Source organism: Eretmochelys imbricata, chromosome 14 (genome assembly GCF_965152235.1).
Source record: "Eretmochelys imbricata isolate rEreImb1 chromosome 14, rEreImb1.hap1, whole genome shotgun sequence".
In the NCBI taxonomy this organism is placed as follows: domain Eukaryota; kingdom Metazoa; phylum Chordata; order Testudines; family Cheloniidae; genus Eretmochelys; species Eretmochelys imbricata.
Window position 1 is genome coordinate 52,292,786 of NC_135585.1, and position 22,080 is coordinate 52,314,865.

Below are 22,080 nucleotides of genomic sequence, written 5' to 3' on the forward strand. Positions count from 1 at the left end.
GGTGAAACCGGAGTTTCACTTTTTAAGTGAGGTGGCAAATCAGACTCCTGAAAGAGGTACAGTCATCTGGAAAGGTTTAAAACGACTGATGTAAAGATCAGACCCAGGGGATTCCTGTAAAACCTTCTGCGCTGCCTGCCACTGGCACCAAGGGGTCCCTGGGTCACGTACATCTGTCCCCCAAACTCCATCTCTGGGCAGGCTCAGCTCCTCTCTCCTGCAAGGAGGGAACTGGAGCCAAGGCCGTGCAATAGCGCTGTCTGCAGTGTCTTGAGAGAGTGGCGCCAGCCTCAGGGCAGACTGCTGGGAACCAGGGCACAAATCCAAACTGGCTGAGAATTCTAGACCTAGATTTCACCAACCAAACATGCAGGGTAACCTCCTCCGGCATCCTAACAGCCTAGCCATGCAGTCCCCTTGGGTTCTCCGATCTGTCTCGCAACCCAGGTGAGCCTGTCTCTGAGAGACAGATGGTCTCTCACACTCAGAATCACAACAGTATTCAGGTTACTCCCAGTCCCACAGGTCCAGGCACCCCAGGTGAACTGCACCTTAGACGTCACACCAAAGACCGCGCATGTAGCCAGTCTGATTATAGGACAATTTATTAAAAAGGAAATAAGATTTATTTACAAGGCTAAAGCGGGTGAACATACACACACAACTAAGCTACAAAGTTTCAAAAGGTAACAGAAGCATCTATTGTAGTGACGCTCCGAGCTCAGTGGTTCAGGAGCGAAATTAGTGATCAGCCGTACCCAAAAGAGCCACAGTAGCGGGAATTCATTGTTTCATTTACTATAGCATTACTCCTATTTAAACAGAAGGGCAGGGGAAATATTTAGGTTTTTATATAAATGCTCGCAGCAAATAACTTAGTGGCTAATAACATAGTAAAAGCATCCTGACTGGTTAACAATTAAATCACAGTGTTTTAATATCAGGTGCTACAAAGAGCAGCAGGAGACACATTAAAGAGTCACTTGCAGCTCGTGATCCGCAGTCTGTGTATCACTGGTCCATTATAAACTCTGTGTCCTTTAGGGCTAACGCAGGCTAAGCAGCTGGGGATCTCTTGCTTATGCCTAGAAAACCCTGCCCCCAGCATCAACAAGCTAGATTCAGTTCCTTCTTGTATCCCACCTCCTCCCCTGTGCTCTGAGCTGCTGGAGATCAGCACTTCACACTCCTTAATGCCTTAATTCACCCTCCTGTCTGGTGATTTACACAGTCACAGAGGCTCCCAAAACAAATGCTCCAATATTACCTTACAGTGTGGGATACAGAGGTCAGAAGAAATGAGATTAATGCTGCAGCAGCTCACAAGCATTCAATAAAGGCTAAACACATTCTTATAATGCTAATACCTATTTTAAACATACAGCTGAGCCAGCCTGATCCCAGCTGTGCATTTCTCAGGGTCATGGAGCATTTTCTAAAGTAAAAAGCTTCTGTGGGGGAACGTCAGGGCAGTGAAAGCTGAGGCTGGTGCCTTGGCTCAGTTAGGCAGAGTTCCTGGTCCAGCTGAGGTAGGCTGGAAAGGCTGGATTTGAGCCGTTCCACTGGCGGAAAAAGAGACAGCACGGGTGGGGGGACAAGATGTGCAAATAGCATCTCTGGTTTTCACCTGAGTCCACAGTGCTCTGCCCAGTGATGCGCAGAGCATTCCCCGATATTCTGGAATTGCTCAGATGTGATCTTGTAAAGAGATCAGTCCGGCTTTTCCGGGACTAATTCCCCAGTACTCTCCTTACGAGCCCCCTACCACAGCAGCCTCCTGTGCCTGTGTAAATGCATCGGGTTTGGTGCAGATCCAGGGTCTCTCACTGGTGCATCGCAAGCTGCTGACCCCATTCTCATCATTCAGATACGCACAGTCTCCTCCTCCTCTTATCGGAAACCTGCAAGACAGAGAGCTGGTGTCAGGTAGGAGTTGGACATTTCTCCCTGCCTGTGACTGATGGGAGACGCTCTCGCACAGTGCAGGGACCTGCTGCACTCACAGCCCCTTATGACTCCCCTTCCTGCACCTGCCACAGGCCCCAGCTAGAAAGGGGGCAGTGGGGCAGCAAGGCCAGGAAAGGTTTGAAGATCAACTGACCTCCATGGTGCATTTATGCCGGGTGGGTATTAACCCAGTTCCTACTCTCCCCCCCCGCACACCCAGCTGGGTCTGGATGGGCCCCTGCAGGCCCAACCCACCCAAACGGCCCTGGGCGCAGGTTCCAGGTGACTCTCAGCGTGGCGAGGAGCAGCAGTAACGCTGCACAGAAGAGCTGGGTCCAGGGCTCCCTGGACAGTTTCCATCAGCTCCCAGGCCAGAGGCCTGTCAGGACAGGCTGTATTGCAGGGGGCGGCTGGGGTGAAATGCCAGCAGCGCAAACCCAGCGGCCATGGGGTGACCCCAGCCACTCACACAGAGCTTCCCGTGAGAGCTGGAGGCCAGCGCTTCCCATCTGGGAACAGGGTGGGATCCAGGCCCACAGGCAAATCCTTCCCCATGGTCCCATCCTGGCTACTCACAGTAGGCATGTGCTGGGCTAGGAGGAGGCCCAGCACTACTCTTTGGGCAGGCCAGGATCTCCCTGCCCTCAGGCCACCAGCCTCTGGCTCGGGGTGAGATCTGTCCCAGAGAAGGGAGAACCCAGCCCACAGCCAACTGTGAGCCTCTCCCCCACCAGCATCACCCCGGAAGAGCTCTGAGGGGATGGCAATGATGCACCCAGAGCCTTCTGCTGGGGTGGGTGCCCGCAGGGTGGCAGATTTCAGGGTTAACACCCCACTGAGATGCCTGTTTACCCAGTTCGGGTAAATTGGCGTCACATTAGCTATCCTCTAGTCATCGGGTACAGAAGCGGATTTAAATGATAGGTTACAGACTACAGTTAGTAGTCCTGCAATTTCACATTTGAGTTCCTGGGGTCCTGGTGACTTGTTACTGTTTAGTTTCTCAATTTGTTCCAAAACCTCCTCGAATGACACCTCCATCTGGGACAGTTCCTCAGATCTGTCACCTAAAAAGAATGGCTCAGGTTTGGGAATCTCCCTCAGATGCTCAGCCGTGAAGACTGCTGCAAAGAATTCATTTAGTTTCTCTGCAATGGCATGGTGCCCGCTGCCGTGTAGACAGACCCCAAACAGGCCTGCTAACAGATGGGCTCATGAGGCAATCACAGAGACAGACTGCTGCCGACATCAGGGCATCCTTGCTGGAATATGTGAAAGTATCTGACTGGGATCAAACAACAGGTCATCAACTGACTTGTTTTCTAAGCCTCCTCTGGGCACATTTTCCAGCTTCCCATCAATCGCAAAGGGCTTTTTTAAAAATGCCATTCAGCTGTAAGTACCTAAGACTGGGCACACTGGGTCAGACCAATGGTCCATCTAGCCCAGTGTCCTGTCCTCCGATACTGGCCAGCGGTAGGTGTTTCCGAGGGAATGAACAGAACAGGGTCAGTATCGAGTGATCCATCCCATTCACACTCAGCTTCTGGCAGTCAGATGTTTATGGACACTCAGAGCATGGGGTTGCATCCCTGACCATCCGGGCTGATAGGAACTGGTCGAGCTATCCTCTGTGAACTTATCTACTTCTTGTCTGAACAGAGTTATACTATTGGCCTTCACAACATCCCCTGGCAACAAGCTCCACAGGTTGACTGTGTGCTGTGTGAAGAAATACTTCCTTTTGTTTGCGTCAGACCTGCTGCCTATTCATTTAATTGTGTGACCGCTAGGTCTTGTGTTACGTGAAGGAGAGAACAACACTTCCCTCTGCACTTTCTCGACCCCACTCATGATTTTATAGAGCGCCTATCTCCCCCCCTTAGTCGTCTCCCCTCATATGGAAGCTGTTCCATATCTCTCATCATTTTCGTTGCCTGTCTCTGTACCATTTCCAATTCTAATAGATCCTTTTTGAGATGGGGCAACCAGATCTGCACACAGTGTTCAAGGTGTGGGTGAACCATGGATTTATACAGTGGCATGATGATATTTTATGCCTTTTTCTCTGTCCCTTTCCTAATGTTATTTAAAAGGATGCTCGTTTTTTGCCTCTAACCACCTCTTTTACTCTGCTGTTTAGCTATGGTGGCATTTTTTGAGGGTTTTTTTTTTTTAATTGGGGGGTATACATTTAGTTTGACCCTCTATTATGGTATTTTTAAATAGTCTCCATGCAGTTTGCAGGCTTTTCACCTTCTGACTGTTCCTTTCAATTTCCATTGAAGTAGCTTCTAGTTTTCCTTTCTGAAGTTAAATGCTACTGTGGTGAGTTTCCTCTGGCATTTCCCCCCACACAAGGATGTTAAATTTAATTACATTATGGTCACTATTACCAAGCAGTTCAGCTACATTCACCATTTGGACTGGACCCTGTGCTCCGCTTAGGCCTAAATCAAGAATGGCCTCTTCCCTTGCGGGTTCCAGGATTAGCTGCTCCAACAAGCCGTCATTAAGGGTGTCTAAAAATCACATCTCTGCATCCCATCCAGAGGGTACATGTCCCTAGACAATATGGGGATAGTTGAAAACCCCCATTACTATTGGGTTTTCTGCTTTTGTAGCCTCTCTAATCTCGGTGAATTTCACAGTCACCATCCTGGTCAGTAGTATACTCCTGCTGCTAGATTCTTATTCTTCAAGCATGGAATTTCCTATTCTGAGACATGCTAGCATACAGTTGGATTCGTTTAAGATTTTTACTCTAATTTACTCTATGCTTTCCTGGACATATAGTGCCACTCCCCCACCAGCATGACCGACTCTGCCGTTCTTTCAGTGCTGATGGTCCAGGGTCAAACCCTGCTATCGGCTCAACTAGGGTTTGGTTATTTGATCTCACCCACATCCCACTGAAATCCCTCTTGGGATGTCTGGGCCATCTCTACTGTACCCAGTTCTCATGGCAGCCCCAGGCACTCAGCATTTGTGACCATCAGGCATCTTTAACGCACATGGCCCCACTAAAGCCAGACAGATCTGAAAGCTTTGGCCAGTCTCCCAGCAGACAACACTTGCTTCCACCCATCACTAATACGCAGAGTACATAGCACTGACTGGTGAGTTGGCCTGAACTCGCTATCTCAGACACCAGGGACCCAAAGCCCAGGGAAATCACAGAGGACTTACAGGTTGTTGAATTTGGAGCCATCGGCCCATTTCCAGAGCTGCCCAGGGTCCCTCCGGAGGCCAATCCAGTGGTCAAATCCGCCTTTATAGCGCAGCAGGAAAGCCTAAAAACAGCAGAGGGAGAGGTGGGGTCAGAGCACAGGCTCTGTGCACCAGAGAATCACAGGGATACACTGAAGGGCTCTGTTTTCAGGGAACGGCTGGGGATTTTCGCCTCCCTCTTGTCCAGATCTGGGTAATTCAGTATTAACTTTCCCATCTCAAACCCAGCTCCCCCTCACACCAATCTGCCCTGGGCTGGAGCAGCTCTTGGGTGCTGCTGGGTCTAAGCTGCCCTGGCACTTCTCCATAGAAGGCCACATTCTGTGTCAAAGCCTCTTTACAGAACAGCTGAGCTCCCCTCCCCATCACAGGGGAAGGAGAAGGAAAGAGCCCAGCTGAGCTCAATAAGGGATGCTGGGAAGGGCCAGGGATGAGAGTAGAGCCACCAAATCCTCAGCCAGAAGGGGCCAAGGCTAAGAAGAGCCCCCCCATCCTCATCTGGCTACCCAAGAGCACTGGCTCTTCAAGTCAGTCTGGGATCTCAGTACCCCTTTGGCCCCATGCCACCCAGAAGATACTCAAGCCAGCCCAGCCCTCGAGAGGCGAGTGATCCCTGCAGTCAGACACGGACACTAGAGGTGCCCCGGGCCAGCCAGCCAGGCCTGGCATTCAGCAACTGGAAGCTCATTTACTCAGAGCTGCTCCTCGAGCCCAGGTTCTCCTGCAGCAGCTGCTGAGCCAAGACCAGAAGGTTGCAATTGGAGCATCTCTCACCATTTCCTGCTCACTGTTGATCTCAGCCAGGGAGGCGTTGAGCGCAGAGCAGTCGGTCAGGCTGTAGGTCCAGTTCCTTTCGGCCTCAGAGAAATAGTAGCATTTCCCTCGGTATCCGATCCAGCCGTCTGGGCACGCGGGGCCAGCAACGGGCCCCGGTTCAGCTGACGGACACTTAGGTCTGCACACTGAGAATGAGACAGCGACACGTGGTGTGAGCGAGACCCGCCACCCACCAACGAGGAGAACATGGGGAGATCAGCCCCTGCGCCCCAGGCTTCTGAGACACCTCGAACCAGGGTGGGTACTGAAAGGCCGTGAGGGAGCCAGGAGGACGCTGGGAATCCAGCCCCAGAGGGGGGTTATCTGACTCTGCTCTCCCTCTCTTGGGTTCACATTCAACAGGGATGCAGCTGACAAACCGCTCATGCCATGAAGCCCAGGACAGAGAGCTGGGCCCAAGCTCAGTGTTACAACACGGGGCAGTTGAGCGGCAGAGGGAGGGGACAGTTACCAGGGGGCCAGCAGGGGGGCAATAATTAATGGGTAGGAGATTAACTTCAACATGATTTGCCAGGTCTAGTACCCCAAGGAGTTCTGCTAGCCTGGACTGCTGCCCCCTCCCCCTGCTCTGCGCTTTGCTTCCCTGGAGAGGCAGGTTGAGATGAAGATGGGAACAAACTCCCTTCCCTTCAGGAGACCGAACGCCCGCTGCCCGGCCTGTCCAGCGCAGCCAGCCAGCTTCACGGTCACCACAAACAGCTGCCATCTGCGCTCGCACACGCTGTCTGTGCAGGGGGGGACGTCAACAGCGCGACGAGACCCTGCCCTGCCGAGGTCACCAATGGGTGGGTTTCACACTGCGTTAACAGGGCTGTCGGTACTGCGTTCCACGGCTCCTTTCAGTGACACGCCAGCACCTGCCCAGCACTGGGCACGACCCGGCGATGCAGGAAGGCCAGGCTGGCACCTCAGGGCGACACGCTGCAGGCAGAGGGCCCAGCTCATTGCTGCCCTGCACCGTCAATCACCCCCACTCTGCACAGGTATCCGTGACCGTGCCTGGGGCCCGGCAACAGTGACTTGGACCCAAAGTGCTCAGAGATGGGCTGGGGGGAGCTAATTTCAGTCCCAACACAGAGTGCCCAGGTGCAAGGGTCTGGGAGGGAGCAGGAGGAGGGTCTTGGAGGAACATCCCCCAGGAATCCTCTGTCCCAGGGGCACAAGCCAGACAGGGCAGGAGGAGAGACTGACTGTGGTGGCTCCAGGGGGAATGGGATGTGCAGAGAGGGGGAAGGGAAGGGTGAGAACTCACCTGCCAGGAGAATGATGAGAACTAACATGACTGCGAGGGCGACTGCGAGCCCAATTGTACATTTCTTGTAGTTACATCTCCTGCAGTTGCGACAAGGATCTGAAACAGAAAGACCCGTCAGGCAGGTCCATGAGGACACGTCTCCCCGACGGCACCAGGGCTGGAGCTGCCTTAGAACAGTGGTTCTCACCCACCGGTTCGTGTACCCCTGGGGGTAAGCAGAGGTCTTCCACGGGGCACATCAACTCATCGAGAGATTTGCCTCGGGTTATGACAGGCTACATAAAAAGCACTAAGTCAGTACAAGCTAAAATTTCATACAAGACAATGACTCGTTTATACTGCTCGATAGACTATACACGGAAAGGTACAGCGTTGATAGTCCAATTGATCTATTTCATAATTAAATATGCAACAATCAGAGAGAGTCAGCAATTTTTCAGGAATAGTGGCTGTGACACTTTTGTATTTTTATGTTCCATTTTGGAAGCAAGTTGTTTTTAAGTAAGATGAAACTTAGGAGAGTGCAAGACAAATCAGCCTCCTGAGAGGGCGACAGTCCTCTGGAAAGGCTGAGAACCACTGGACTCGAACATGCACCGTTCTGCCGATTGCTCCTTCCGTCAGACGCTCTGGGAGAGGAGCCCGGAGGGTCAGGCCGGCTGGGGCTGGCAGAACAGCCCCTCCTTCCCCTCAGCCCAGTGCCCTCCCCTGGGCACTCCCAGCCAGGCTGCCAGGAGGCCTGGTGAGCTCAGGGGCACAGAGATAAGGACCCGCATGTCCTGGTGGCAGTTGCTCAAGCTGCCCCCCATCCCCACTGCTCCTCTGCCCTGTGCGGAGCGCTGGCTGGGCCCACACTGCCGAGTGCCCCTGTCCCCGCACACTGGGGTCTCACACTGGCCATACACAGCAGAAGGGAGGAGAACGAACCAGGCAGAGATGGGCCAGGGCTGTCACGGGGGGTCTGACACACCCAGCCCAGGAGGGCCCTGCACAGCCCCACGGCCCCCGCTGTGTCTGACAGACAGCAGCTGTGAGTCAGGGATCGGTGCCCTGAGAGCCCCTGGGGGTGATCCAGTCCCTGCTGCCCACAGACGGGGTGTTGCTGGGCACTGGCTGCTGCCACTGAGAGCCTGGCCCCATGTGGAGCAGCCTCAGTGTCTCTCTCCAACTTGTTCCCAGGAAGCGACACCCCATTACCTGGCTCCCTGCCAGCCTCCAGGTGTCCATTGCCCTCAACAGGCCACTCCTGCAGCGGCTCTTTGCTCTCAGCAGGTCCAGCTGCTGGCCCCATCGTCTCTCTCAGCGACACTCGGGCCGCACACGCTGCTGGAGACGCTGGGCTGGGGTCGGCTCCTCTCTGTGACTGGGTCCAATTCTGCAGCAGCTGCCGAGCTGGGGCGGGGGTCCTGGCCCTGGCTCCCCGCACACCCTGCTCCGGACTTTCCAGCCGATCTGAAAGTCGAGACAGACCCAGCAGGACAGGTCAGTGGGGGGTGGGGCACGATTTGTGGTTTCTTGTTCCATGCCCAGCAGCCCAACCCCCTGCCAGAGGCGGTGCCATGGTGATTAAACCCCCATAAACCCCATCGGCCCCTCCAACCCCAGGGCTTCAGAGACCTGATCTGCTACAGACCCCACCCACCAGGCCACACCACCCACACGTGACAGGCACCCAGCTGGGGTTGACAGGAGGAAAAAACCCTCCCTCCCCACTCATACCTCCTGTAATCGAGAGCAAGTCGAGAATCCTAACAGGAGTGGGGAGTTGGTGGGCGGGGGGGGGAGAGAACCAGGATGGATTGAGTAAAATCAAGGCAATTAAATCACCAAGTCCAACGCCTCAATTGAAATGATCAATTTTAATCAACTTTTCCATTTACACTTCAGTAATTTTCTAAGGCCAAGTGCCCACTCAGTGGGCGACAGAACCATTAAAACTTCATGTCCAAAACTTCCCCCACAGGGGGGTGGGGGGGAGGCGGGGAAATTGTGGGAGTGGCCCTTTCCTTCCCCCTTTTTCTTTGGGAACACAGGCAGGGGGAGGATGCCCGGCCTGGGGAACCCAAGGTTGGGGGTACAGGGAGCAACAGTGCGCTGATGCGCCCCCCCCCCCCACTGGCTTGGGGCCATGGGAGGGGAAGGGCCCAGCTAGCTCCATGCTGCACACAGGTGCCCCATCCCCAGCGGGCAGACCAGGGGTGTCAGGAGAGCCACCAGACACCTAAGACAGGCCCTGCCCCCAGAGGAGAAGGAAAGGGGAAAAAGAGAGGCCCCCCCCCCCACCAGCCCAGAGAGGAGAAGAGAAGGGGGCCGCGGGGGGAAGGGGGCCGGGGCACATGCCCTCACAGCCCCTTAGAGTTGCCCAGCCCAGAGAAGGGGAAGACCCCGCCTGAGTGGACTCGCTGTGGGAAGCGCACGGAGGGGCAGAGGAGGCTGAATGCTCCGAGGTCAGACCCAGGAAGGTGGAGCCGGGGGAGCTGGGTGCCCTGCAGACAGGCTGCTCCCAGAGAGGAGACTGCCCCAGAGTCCTGCCTGGCTTCATGGGGAGCAGCTCCAGAGCATCCCCCCCAGCCCGGAGAGACAGAGGCGGGGGGCGTTCAGGGGGTTCCAGCCCCTGCCCCCCGTGTCCCGGCGCTCTCCCGACAAGCCCGGCGCGGGTGGCACGTTTCTCACCGGCTCAGCAGTGACCGTCCGCGCCCGGAGCCTCCGCGCCGCTCCGCCCGGCTGCGCTTTAAAGACCGTGGGCGCTTAGCTCAGCTTAGTCCGCACCCCCTGCACCTTCAACCTGCCCAGCTCTGACCTGCCTCTGCGCTCCGGGACCTTCTAAAGCCTCGCGGTGACTCCACCCCACCCCGCCCATCCTGGTGCTGTGGCCAATGGACAGAGAGAGTGGGGCCTTATTAGCATATAAGAGGAGTTGAGCACACATTTTACGGGAATTCATTGGCCAGCTGCCAGCTTTCACCCTAGAATGACTCCGACCCGCCCATTCAACAGAGAGAGGCCTGAGCAAATTTCCTGTGACTCCTTGTGGCCAATGGAGAGAGAACAAAGAACCGAGCTCCGGTGACTCCAGGCCCCGCCCTCTCCCTCCCCCTCTCCGGCCTGGGTGGGGGAGGCCTCCCTCTCCCTCTCCGGGCTGGGGGGTGTCACAGAGTCCCCGGGGATGCTCTGGAGCTGCTCCCCATGAAGCCAGGCAGGACTCTGGGGCAGTCTCCTCTCTCGGAGCAGCCTGTCTGCAGGGCACCCAGCTCCCCCGGCTCCACCTTCCTGGGTCTGACCTGGGAGCCTTCAGCCTCCCCTGCCCCTCCCTGCGCTTCCCCCAGCGAGTCCGCCCAGGCGGGGTCCTGGGGGGGCCAGAGGGTCCTGCTCTGCAGTCAGATGGGACTCTCAGCCAGACAGTAAATCAGAAGGTTTATTAGACGACAGGAACATGGTCTAACACAGAGCTTGTGGGTGCAGAGAACAGGATCCCTCAGCTGGGTCCATTTTGGGGGGCAGTGAGCCAGACAACCACGTCTGCCCTTCACTCCATGTCCCAGCCAGCCCCAAACTGAAACTCCCTCCAGCCCCCCCCCTCCTCTGGGCTTTGTCCCTTTCCCAGGCTTGGAGGTCACCTGATTCCTTTGTTCTCCAACCCTTTAGCTCTCATCTTGCAGGGGGGAAGGGCCCAGGCCATCAGTGTCCAGGAAACAGGGTGTCGGCCATTGTCTGGGTCCAGACCCCTGCACACACCTGCCCTCTAGGGCTCTGCAATGATCATACACCCTTATTCCACCCCCTGGATACTTAAGAACTGCTTAGGGGAAACTGAGGCACCCCCACAGTATTCAGAGGAAACATTAAGAACAGTCCCACTTCGTCACATCTCTCCCCCCTTCAAGATCGAACTGAGCGGGGTCACTTTAGCCAGTGACCTGGGGAAGTTCGAAGCCACCAACGTTCCCATGGATGCCCCAACATCTCTCCCATTCCTTGGTGGGAGTTACACCAGGCCCTTCCAGTTTCACGCCCTCCCTTAGGTCAGGGGTGTTCGATAGCACTCGCAGGCCGCATGTGGGAAGGTTTATGCAGCCAGTGCCCTTTGGCCACCCCAAAACTCCAGGGGGTCAAACTGGAATTGGGTCTTCTCCCAGCGTTCCAGTCTGGAGGCCTGCAATTCAGGCTGTCTTGGTTAAGAGCCCCCCTCTTGACCTGGGCCACATACTGTTCACTGACAGAACTCGCATGGAGACATTCCTTTCTCAACAACCTTGTCTCCCCAACAAGCTAGCCAAACACAGCCACTTGGTTAGAGGACTGTTTAACTTTCTTAACAGCTTTCACTCCATCTGAGACCTTCTCAAATCTCTCCACCCTGGATCTTTCAAGAGGAAAGTCAGTGGCTTCATTCACAACAGAAAATTTCTGGCTGTTAGGAACAGAGACTTTCGTGCTTAAATCACTTTCACACCCTTCAGTGGCAGTAAACTGCTTGCAAAGACTCCATGAGGATTCCTTTCCCTAGGGCTTGTCTATGCAACAATTCACCCCTTACAGAAATTCTGCCTTTACCTCTTCACTGAGGCTTGCTCTAGAGGAACACTTTCCTGAGCAACAGACTCTTTCTGGGTCTCACTTACATCCAGAATCACCTCTGGCCCATCAGGCGGATTCCTACCCAATCCCCTTTCAGGCAAATTTACAGACTTCCTAGATAAAAGGTCAGAAGCCTTCTCCTTCCCTTTGCCACACATGAGCAACAGGCAAAACACAAGCAACAGAATGGTCTGGGCTCTGGGATTTTACATAGACACTGACTGGATGCGACCTAGTTACAGGGCCATTCTCCCGAGCAGACACAAACTTAGGACCCTTCCCTTCCTGGGCTTTAGCTGAATCCAGAACCAGCTCTGAGACAACTGCACGACCCTCAACCATCACAGGCTGAAAGGCCCCTTCTGTCTGCTCCACAGACAAAGAAGAGCCGGACACACTTTCTCCTTTCCCAGACCCACAGCTTGGGATCTCTTTCCCCTTGTCCCAGCACACAAGGCTGGTCACAGACAAGTGCTTGGAGATCAGGGTAGCTCCCTCCCTTGGCAAGTCAATACCCCTGACAGACACAGGCACGTTTCCTTCACTGTCCCAATTCTCCACCCAGCTAACAGGTAAGGGCCAGGGACACTCATCTTCCACTCTCCTCGCCTTCCCGCCCTGGGACAGCAAGGGCAGCGCTGAGCACAGTGGGAGCTGAGACCCCAGCTGAGTGCGGGGAGACACAGGCAGGGCAGGGGATCTGTTGGGAGTGGCAAGGTGCTTGGTAAGCTGTGCTCAGCGCTGCCCTTGCTGTCCTTCTTAAGGAGACGGTGACAGGCCATCACTCCGCTCTTCCCAAGTTGTTGTGGACTCACAGGCCTGTGTGCTCTCAGCTCCCCATGGTCTCCAGGGAGAACCCCTAGTGTGCCAGCCCTTCTCGAGGTCACCACCTCTTTGCCAGGGTTGAGCTGCAGACTCCTCTGCTCCTAGGACCGCTCGCTGCAATCCCCAGCTATCACCAGCAGGAGAGTGAATTTGTGGGGAGGGGGTGGAGGGTGAGAAAACCTGGATTTGTGCTGGAAATGGCCTAACCTGGTGATTACTTTAGATAAGCTATTACCAGCAGGACAGTGGGGTGGGAGGAGGTATTGTTTCATATTCTCTGTGTATATATAAAGTCTGCTGCAGTTTCCACGGTATGCATCTGATGAAGTGAGCTGTAGCTCACGAAAGCTCATGCTCAAATAAATTGCAAAAAGAAAAGGAGTCCTTGTGGCACCTTAGAGACTAACCAATTTATTTGGTGCCACAAGGACTCCTTTTCTTTTTGCGAATACAGACTAACACGGCTGTTACTCTGAAACCTGTCAAATAAATTGGTTAGTCTCTAAGGTGCCACAAGTACTCCTTTTCTTCAGGGGAACCCTGTTACTGCAAAAGTCCTTCTCTCTCCCAGGGCCAAGCCGCAGGCTCCTCCGCCCCTGAGACTGCTCACCGCAGTCCCCAGGGGGACCCCCATTACTGCACAGACCTTCTCGCTCTGGTCACACACTCCCAGGGGTTAAGCGCCCCCCGAAACTGCTCCTCTGAGCCTTCAGCACACCTGGTCCTCATCAATCCCCCTTCGTGTTACTGCTCCCCAGTCACTTACTGCAGGAAGTGCCATCCACGGGGTGCAGTACATCCCACCGCTCCCACCAGTTCTCACGGAGTCCCCGGGCGACGCTCTGGAACTGCTCCCTATGAAGCCAGTCAGGACTCTGGGGAAGTCTCCTTTCTGTGAGCAGACTGTCTGCAGGACACGCAGCTCACACAGCTTCCATCTTCCTGGGTCTGACCTCGGAGCATTCAGCATCCTCTGCCCCTCCGTGCGCTTTCCCCAGCGAGTCCACCCAGGCGGGGTCCTGGGGAAGCCAAAAGGTCCTGCCCCCCAACTCCGCAGTCAGACATGACTCTCAGCCAACCAGTAAAACAGAGGTTTATTAGATGACAGGAACATGATCTAAAACAGAGCTTGTAGGTGCAGAGAACGGGACCCCTCAGCTGGGTCCATTTCAGGGGGCAGTGAGCCAGACAACACATCTGCCCTTCACTCCACTCCCCAGCAGCCCCAAACTGAAACTCCCTCCAGCCCCTCCTCCTCTGTCCCTTTCCCCGGGCCAGGAGGTCACCTGATTCCTTTGTTCTCCCACCTTTTAGCTCTCACCTTGCAGGGGGGAAGGGCCCGGGCCATTAGTTGCCAGGAAACAGGGTGTCGGCCATTCTCTGTGTCCAGACCCCTGCACTCACCTGCCCTCTAGGGCTCTGCACTGATCATACACCCTTATCCCACCACCTAGATACTTAAGAACTGCCTAGGGGAAACTGAGGCACCCTCACACTATTCAGAGGAAACATTAAGAACAGTCCCACTTTGTCACAGTTGCCTCACCCTGAATGTCACTGATCCCCCAGTTTATAATTTGTCTCTCCGGCCGCTTCTCCTGCTAATTTGAACATCAAAGCTCTTTCCTGTCCCCCACAGCTGCTGGGTTTGGGCCACTGCTAGGGCCCTCTACACTGGGGTTAACATCTGGATCCTGGCCAAGCTGGTTCTAGCCCATGTGGCCAACCCCCAGTGACCAAAAATCACAAGTCAGAGCCCCCCAAAACCATCAGATTGGCTTAAACAAGATGAGATTTTGAAAACAACTTTGGGTTCTGTTCTTGATCTCCTGGTGGTGGAGCCTTTAGGGGTCACCTTTTCAAGCTTTTCTCCCCATCCAGGAGGGCTAGAACAAGAAAAACGTCTGACAAAAATGGCCAACCCTGCCAAAATCTTCTACCAGAATCAGAAAAAATTAGTTCAGAATGATTGAAAACAGAACAAGTTTTGGTTTTTGAATTTTCCAGGAAGACAGTGAATGTTTTCTATTAAAGCCGACACTTTCCACAAAAGGTTGCCTTTAATCAAACATCCAATTTTTCCTAAAAAAAAAAGTCAATTGAACCATTTCAGTCCACTGGTTACAGCTGCTGTGAAATCCCTCATCCCACCCACCCCAGTTCCCACCCCCCACCCAACTCCAGCCCCTGCACCCATTGCACACACAGCTGTGCCCCCTGCCTGGCCATAGGGCCCCTTCCCTGTCCCCCCAAGAGCAGCTGCAGCAGATCCCAATGGGGGGATCCGCACAGGGACCAGCCAGCTGCACCTGCTGCCGCTCAGCCCTGCAGGGTCCGTGTTGAGCCTCTCCCCGTCCCCGTCCCGGGCAGAGAAGTGCGGTACCTGGGGCTGTGCCAGGCCCATCCCTGCCATGAAGATGCCCTGTGGGCTGCGGTGCCCCGGCAGAGGGAGAAGCTGCTGGATCCATCTGGGCTCCGGGCGAGCGCTGGGTTGGGATCAGGCCCCTCTGGGATGGCTGGGCAGCTGGTTTGCAGGGCCGGTCACCTCCTGGCCCCACGCAGATTGTCTGAACGTGGCAAGCTTCTCTGTAAGGGGAGCTCGGACAGTTCCTCCCAGACCTGTCAGTCACGACATTGCCTCCATTGTTTAGAACCGGTTGTGGGGTCCCCGGATCAGGATTCCCCCATTATATCCCCTCACCACGCCCTGGAGGGACCAGATGGAGGGATCTCACTTCAGTCCTTGGCCCTGGCCTGCTGGGATCCCTCAGGCACGTGATGACGTTCACTCGTGTTCATCCAGTCCCCACTTACAGGATTGTGACCAGTGGTGTCTCTCCCAAGCACCCCTGTCCCAATGCCACCCCAGTGGGTTCCGGAGCTGTTGCCCCTCCATTCCCCACCCAGTTCTCTGGCTTCAGACCCTCGCCCATGCTCCTGGTGTCACACCCCACAATCTGATTGGCTGAGAATTCATTCCCAGTGCTTCCAGCCCAGGGTCCCTGTCCCTCCCTTCCCCCTACCCAGCCTGGGACGGGGCAGCAGCTACCCCGGCAGCCCCACCAGCCGGAGCAAAACAGAGAACACGAGAAGCAAAAGCGCGTGCTTCTCCTTTTACGTTTGTGTCTCCAGCCCAAGAACCAAATGGATTATCCAGTGGTTCTCAAACTTTTGCCCTGGTGACCCCTTCCACACAGCAAGCCTCTGAGTGCAACCCCCCCTCCCCCCGTTATAAGTTAAAATCCACTTTAATATATTTAACACTGTTATAATGGCTGGAGATGAAGCAGGGTTTGGGGGTGGAGGGTGACCGCTCAGGACCCCCACATAATAACCTCACGACCCCCAGTTTGAGGACCCCTGGACTACACTGAGCATGCACAGACAGAGAGCCAGAGGGTTGAAAGGCCGCTGGGATGGACAAGACTTGTGGGGCTCCGAGAGACTGTCCCCGCCCGCCACCCCGCAGCAGTGTGAATTCAGCTCCAACCAGGGGCAGGAATCTGAAGTCAGTTAAACAGCAGAGACTTCATGCAGGCAGAGGTCCATCTTGCCCGGCAGGGACAGCTCCTTCCCTTCCAGGACGTGGGAAAAGTCAAGCATCAGAAACCTGGGAATTACAGAGTTACGGTCCATGCCCAGGCAACCTCAACGCTGCTCCCTGGAGCAGGCAATAGGCACTGGGATTATCGGCATGTACAGCAGCTGCACTCTCTGTGGGACCTGTAGCTGTACTGAAGGGTGGGGCAGGTCGAGAGAGGTGATAGGCGTTAGTTTGAGGAGTGTCCGAGCTGTGACTGGGCTACGAGGAAACCAGGGGTTGCCCCCACCCCATCAAAGTGCAGGAAGCATTGTACCTTGAGGATCCAGTCTGCCTCATTTTGTTGCAAACTTGTGTATGTTGTCTCAGTGGCAAGGCCCTGGGGGGGTCTTGCCACGGGGATTGGCAGCAGTGAGGTGGGATGCCAGAGCAGGCTGTGGGTTGAATGGTGGGTAAGGGAAAGTCTAAGGTTAGATGGTATCCAGTGAGTGAGTGGGAAGTGGTTGGTACATTTCACATGTGCAGTATTGTGCAGTATTGTGCTTAGTGTTTGAGCACTGGGCAAGCGGAGGCAGCTCCTGCCCATGACAGTGAAAAGGCCGAGTGTGAGCGTATGATGGACCTGTTGGGACATCACTCAGAGGGCGGAGTTACGGCTACCTGGGCACGTACCTGTATTTCCTGGCTTTTAGGTGGTTGAGATTTGCTGAACTCGATATTCTGGAACTGCTCCATTCATGGCCGTGGATATTCTCATCCCCACTGCTGGAGAGCCTGGGATATGCACCAAGCGTGCCCGGACTCAGCTCCTCACCCTGGTGTCAGCGGTATGTTCTTGGAGCACGCTCTCAGTATGCCTGTTCTCCGCTCCACACCCACAGTGGTAGGGCTTCCCCACATACTGGCTCACAGGGGGTGCAGGAAGAGGTGCTCAGACATCCCCAGAGGGGCAGGGACCCACAGAGCCCAGCTCACATGAGGGGGTCGAGGATCATTGGGAGGGAGGGGGCTCAGGACCCTCCCTCAAAAGCAATGGCCCCCCAGAACCATGCTCACATGAGGATGGAGGGCACAGAGGGTGGGGTCAGAACTACAGAGTTGGCCAGGGCCCTCCCCTCTCCCCCAGATCCTGGCACTCGCACAAGGGACAGGCACACATGGGAAGTTTTAGGGAAACAGGCTCAGACTCCTCAAGGACAGGCCAAGGCCTTCCAGCTCCCAGATCCCATGGGGGTGTCAGCCATATATGGGCTGGGAGGTGCCAGATCACGGCCCACACACCCCTGCTCCTATTCTCCCCCAGTCCCCATCCCTCTCTCCCACTCCTCCCTTCTCAGTGCCCCACCCCACCTAGCCCCCAACCTCAACCCCTCTCTGCCCCTATTCCCAGCCACTCTTCCATCCTTCTCACCCTCTGCTCCCAGCAAGCATTTGCATGTGGAATTCATTGTCATTTCAAAGACAGGGTTAGCACCTTCTGAGTATTCTGCTGTATTTGGATTAAGTTTCCCCAAAATAAATAATAATAATAATAATAATAATAAAAACCCTTGGAGAGAGGCAGATTAGAGCAAGATGCCTCCTTTTTTTAAGATACAGATTTCCTACCAAGGCTTGGATTTGAACTCCTAAGAGCATAAGACCTGCCACACTGGGTCAGCCCAAAGGTCCATCTACCCCAGTGTCCTGTCTTCCAACAGTGGCCAGTGCCAGGTGCCCCAGAGGGAATGAACAGAACAGGGAATCATCAAGTGATCCATCCCCTGTTGCCCATTCCCAGCGTCTGGCAGAGGCTAGGGACACCATCCCTGCCCATCTTGGCTCATAGCCATGGAAGGACCTGTCCTGCATGAATTCATGGTGCCCGCTGTGGTTCAATGGCTGGACCATTCCCCCTGGGGTCATAACTAGCTTTCAAGCTCCTTCCCCTCTCTCCCTGCACGGGCACAGTGTGATCTGCTTAGCATGTGAGTCTCACACCGGCTGAGCAGCCGGCCAACCTCGAATCTAAGTGGTTCATAACGTGCTCATTTGATCTCCCCCAAAGGGCTGGGGGACGCCCTGAACTCTGCTGGGAGAACTCTCAGCCATCTAAAAACAGAACAGGAGGACTTATGGCTCCTTAGAGACTAACATTTATCTGAGCATAAGCTTTCAGGAGCTACAGCTCACTGCATCGGATGCATTTAAAACCCTGGTGCAGTGACCTCAGCCCTGGCTGTATGGAAAGCAGGTCAACTTTAGCTGGTTGGGGGCTTTGTTCGGGGGAGGAGGGGATCTCAGAAATCCCTTGTCCAAATGGCCCTGTTGTGAGGATGTGACACAGCAGGGAGGGGGGAGTGTTGACCTGGGAATGTGCCCTGGGGATGGGAGACCTAAGAGCCTGTAACCTGAGACAGGAGGGGGAGTGGGAGGTAACACCTCTGCCCAGGAATGTGGACAGAGGCAGCAGAAGGGAACCTGCTGGCGAGGGTTTAGTTTCAGTTCGGGGCTGGGTGGAGGAACACAGGAAACCCCAGGGCTGGGGTCTAAGCTCCCTGCTCCCCCAGAAGGACTTGACTGAGGGGTCCTGGGTGTACCCACAACTCTGTTTTGGACTGTGTTCCTGCTATCCAATAAAACCTTCTGTTTTACTGGCTGGCTGAGAGTCTCAGTGAATCCCAGGAAGAGGGGTGCAGGACCTAGACTCCCTCACGCTCCGTGACAACTGGTGGCAGTGGTGGGATGTACTGCACCCCGCGAACGGCGCTTCCTGCAGTAAGTGACTGGGGAGCAGTAAAACGAAGGGGGATTGACGGGGACCAGGCGTGCTGAAGATTCAGAGAGAGACGGTTTCAGGGGGCGGTTAACCCCTGGGAGTGTGTGACCAGAGAGAAGGACTTTTGCAGTAACAGGGTCCCCTGGGGATTGCAGTGAGCGGTCCCAGAGGCGGAGGAGTCTGCAGCTCGACCCTGGCAAAGAGGTGGTGACCTCAAGAAGGACTGGCACACGAGGGGTCTTTCCTGGAAACCGTGGACAGCTGCCCGGCCTGCGAGTGGCCGGCAGGGAGATGTACTCTAAACGCCTTAAGAGCGACCTGGTGGAGCTGTGCAGGCAGAGGGGAATCCAGGAATTCCCTCTGAAGCACCTGGAATAGTCATTGTCGGAGACAGGACACTGGGATAGATGGCCCATTGATCTGACCCAATATCGCCATTCTTACATAAAAAATAATTATAATAAAAAAAAAAAGTTTAGTACAGAAACTCCCCAAGATAATGACCTCTTGAGATAGCGATGATGTGAGATAATGACATTGGCAAATAACGCATTTTAAAAATCTTGGCCTACTAGGGAACATATATTTATGTAAGTTTCCCAGTCCCAAATCTAGCTTCTGGAGAAAGGTCACTAAAACATAGTCCAGTGCTCTGGCCGCTGTTGTTTGTCAGGCCACCGTTCACCCTATTGCTCTGCCCTAATAGCCCTGCGCTGTCACCTTCTGCTGCCACCTGGCACTGGGACCTCTGTGAGCTGGTCTCTCGCGGTTCCACCCAGCTCTCAGTGTGGGAACCTCCCTGCTAGTGCCCCCCCACAACGCATTCAAGTGATTTGTAACCCAGCCCCAGACAAAATCTATCACTTGGGCAACACAGCTCTGTTTGCTGGATACTGAGGTAGATTAGGTGTGAATGTAAATACAATATGGTCCTGAAGCCTTTCCCCCCAGTCTCCAGCTCATCACTAGCTCTCAGGGAGAGCTCATTTAGACTTTGCTTACAAATCATCATTTGAAATTACTAGGTTGGCCAACGTCACTGAAATGAATGCGCTGACATCGCCACCAAAAACAACAGCTGTATAAGGAAGCTAGTCTATGTTCATACTTTTCAAATCTATTATATTTTTTTCAGATACACGTATTTTCTCATACACTCTATATGCTTTTAAAGTGGGTATTAACGTTTCAATTTCAATTCAAATTTCCAAACAATCACTAAAGTGGCGACGCTGCAGGTAACTAGTTCACAAAACTGTGTGTGTGTGTGGGGGGGTGTTGGGAAAATTCGGGGGGCGGGGGGTGTAGGGAAATCCCTGCCCCCAGCTTTCTCTGTGAAAAGTTTGCTGGGGCTGTGAGAAGAAAGCTGGCATTATTTCGAATCCCGGAGCTGTGCTCCACCCATGCGGTGGGAACGGGAATTGCACCTTTCCACGTTGCTTTTGAACACACAGTTGCATGAGCTGGCTTTCAGCACCCCCCACTATAAAACCGGATCGAGCCCCGCTGCCCTTTGCCCCCTTGTAGCCCCTGTAAAGAGCAGGCAGCAGAATCTGATTCCAAGTAAGGGCAGGCTGAGGTCTGCGGCTTCAGCAGATGTTACCGAGCATGCTCAGGGACAATCTAAGCAGCAAATTCTGTCAGGGAGCAGTTTTTTGACAGGACACCTGCCCACCCCGCCCCGTGGGTGGAGTCTAGAGCGGCGGGAGGGGGTGTGGGCGTGAGGTGTTGCAAATTTTATTACAATCTTAGGCGAAGAAAAGACAATTTCCAGGGTGAAACTGGGGTGGCCAAACCCTGGGGCGTTGGCGAGATCCGATGTCGTCGCTGTAGCCGGGGTACAGGCTCCTGGCGTCGTTAGCACTGACACAGGGTTTACTCTGACTTGGACAGGAAACCTCAGGGCATTGGGGCATTTTTTAGTGTGAAGAGGGGATCGCCAGCCTGAAAAGGCGGGAAACCGGTGGTCTGCATGATGAACAGAAAGGCCGAATGGAGGGGGGGAGGAGGGAGAAGCTAATGGGGAGGGGCATGGTCAAGGCCGTGAGGGAGAGGCTCGGTGTGGTGGGGAGGATCCAGGGGCACCATTTCAGATTTTGGGGAGGGGGAAACTCCAAGTCCATGAGGGAGGGGGGAGAGGAGCAAACGATGGGGGTTTGCTTCTGTCTAGTGGTACAAAACTATGGCCACCCCGGTGGAATCAAAGGATGAAACCTCTGGGGAATTCAACTCCTTCCCTATGGGGTCCATCCCCTTTTAGGGGGGCCGAGAAAAGGCAGCACAGAAGAGCTGCCCCTCACTCTCCTGGGCAGGGTAAAGGGAGCCAATGCCAGGGTGAGTCACTCCCTGTGGGTTCTTGTGCTATGGGAAGTATTAGGACAGGCCGGGCTGGGCCTGCCCAAAGCTAAAGGCCCTGTCCCTTGACAAAGGGGGAGGAACCACTAAGTCCAGGCTCCAGTTGATGGTGGGGGACAACAAAGGAGAAAACAGGAACAGGAGCCTGGTCTCAGGTGGAAAATCAGGGATCCGGAGGGGGATGCTGAGCAGAGAACCCCCAACAGCCCCCACCGCTCCTCCAAGGCGTCCAGGAGTCAGTGGGCACTGCCCAGAGGAACTCTGTCTGGAGACAGGAGCAGACAAGGGACCGGAAATAGACCCCACAGTCGCATGGCAAACCCCATCCAGCTTTCTGCTCCTGGAGTGACAGATGGCCGTCGGGCCAGCGCCAGGAGGTGGTTGAGGGGGGGATATTATGGATTTGTGGGGCGGCCGGGGCATGGGTGCAGCTCAGGAGGTGCAGGGAGAAATGCAGAGAGGTTTTGGAGGAGCCGGAAGAGGGGCTGCAACAAAAATGCCGTGTGCCTGGGTCTCTGTCTCCACAAAAGGGAGAGGCACCGGGGGAGCTGGGAGCTGTACCAGGTACACACCCCTGCTTTGGCTCCAGGGAGGAGCCACCAACTAGTATCCTCGGCTGGCCGTGCGGCCGGACAGCGGTACTGGCCCCCCGGGGTTCCTCACGCTCTCAGGGGGCAGCAGGCCCTGCCACCCGCTGTTGAAGCAGGACGCGAGGGCGAGGACATGGGTGGAGTGAACATGAGAGGGTACAGA

General features: G+C 54.9%; 1 protein-coding gene across 2 annotated transcripts; it reads right to left on the bottom strand.

The window, feature by feature from the left end:
- Positions 1-603: 603 nt before the first annotated feature.
- On the bottom strand, positions 604-10,022 carry LOC144274612 (C-type lectin domain family 2 member D-like). 2 transcript variants are annotated; one of them, XM_077833589.1, is made up of 6 exons: positions 9,944-10,022; positions 8,468-8,722; positions 7,268-7,366; positions 5,953-6,140; positions 5,137-5,240; positions 604-1,901 (listed from the first exon to the last, which is right to left on the bottom strand). In XM_077833589.1, the coding sequence occupies exons 2-6, from the start codon at positions 8,559-8,561 to the stop codon at positions 1,751-1,753; spliced, it is 636 nt and encodes a 211-aa protein (XP_077689715.1). In that variant the 5' UTR covers positions 8,562-8,722; positions 9,944-10,022; the 3' UTR covers positions 604-1,750. The 2 variants fall into 2 exon arrangements, with proteins under 2 accessions (XP_077689715.1, XP_077689716.1); XM_077833590.1 differs by lacking the exon at positions 604-1,901 and adding an exon at positions 4,376-4,512.
- Between the last annotated feature and the right edge of the window lie 12,058 nt (positions 10,023-22,080).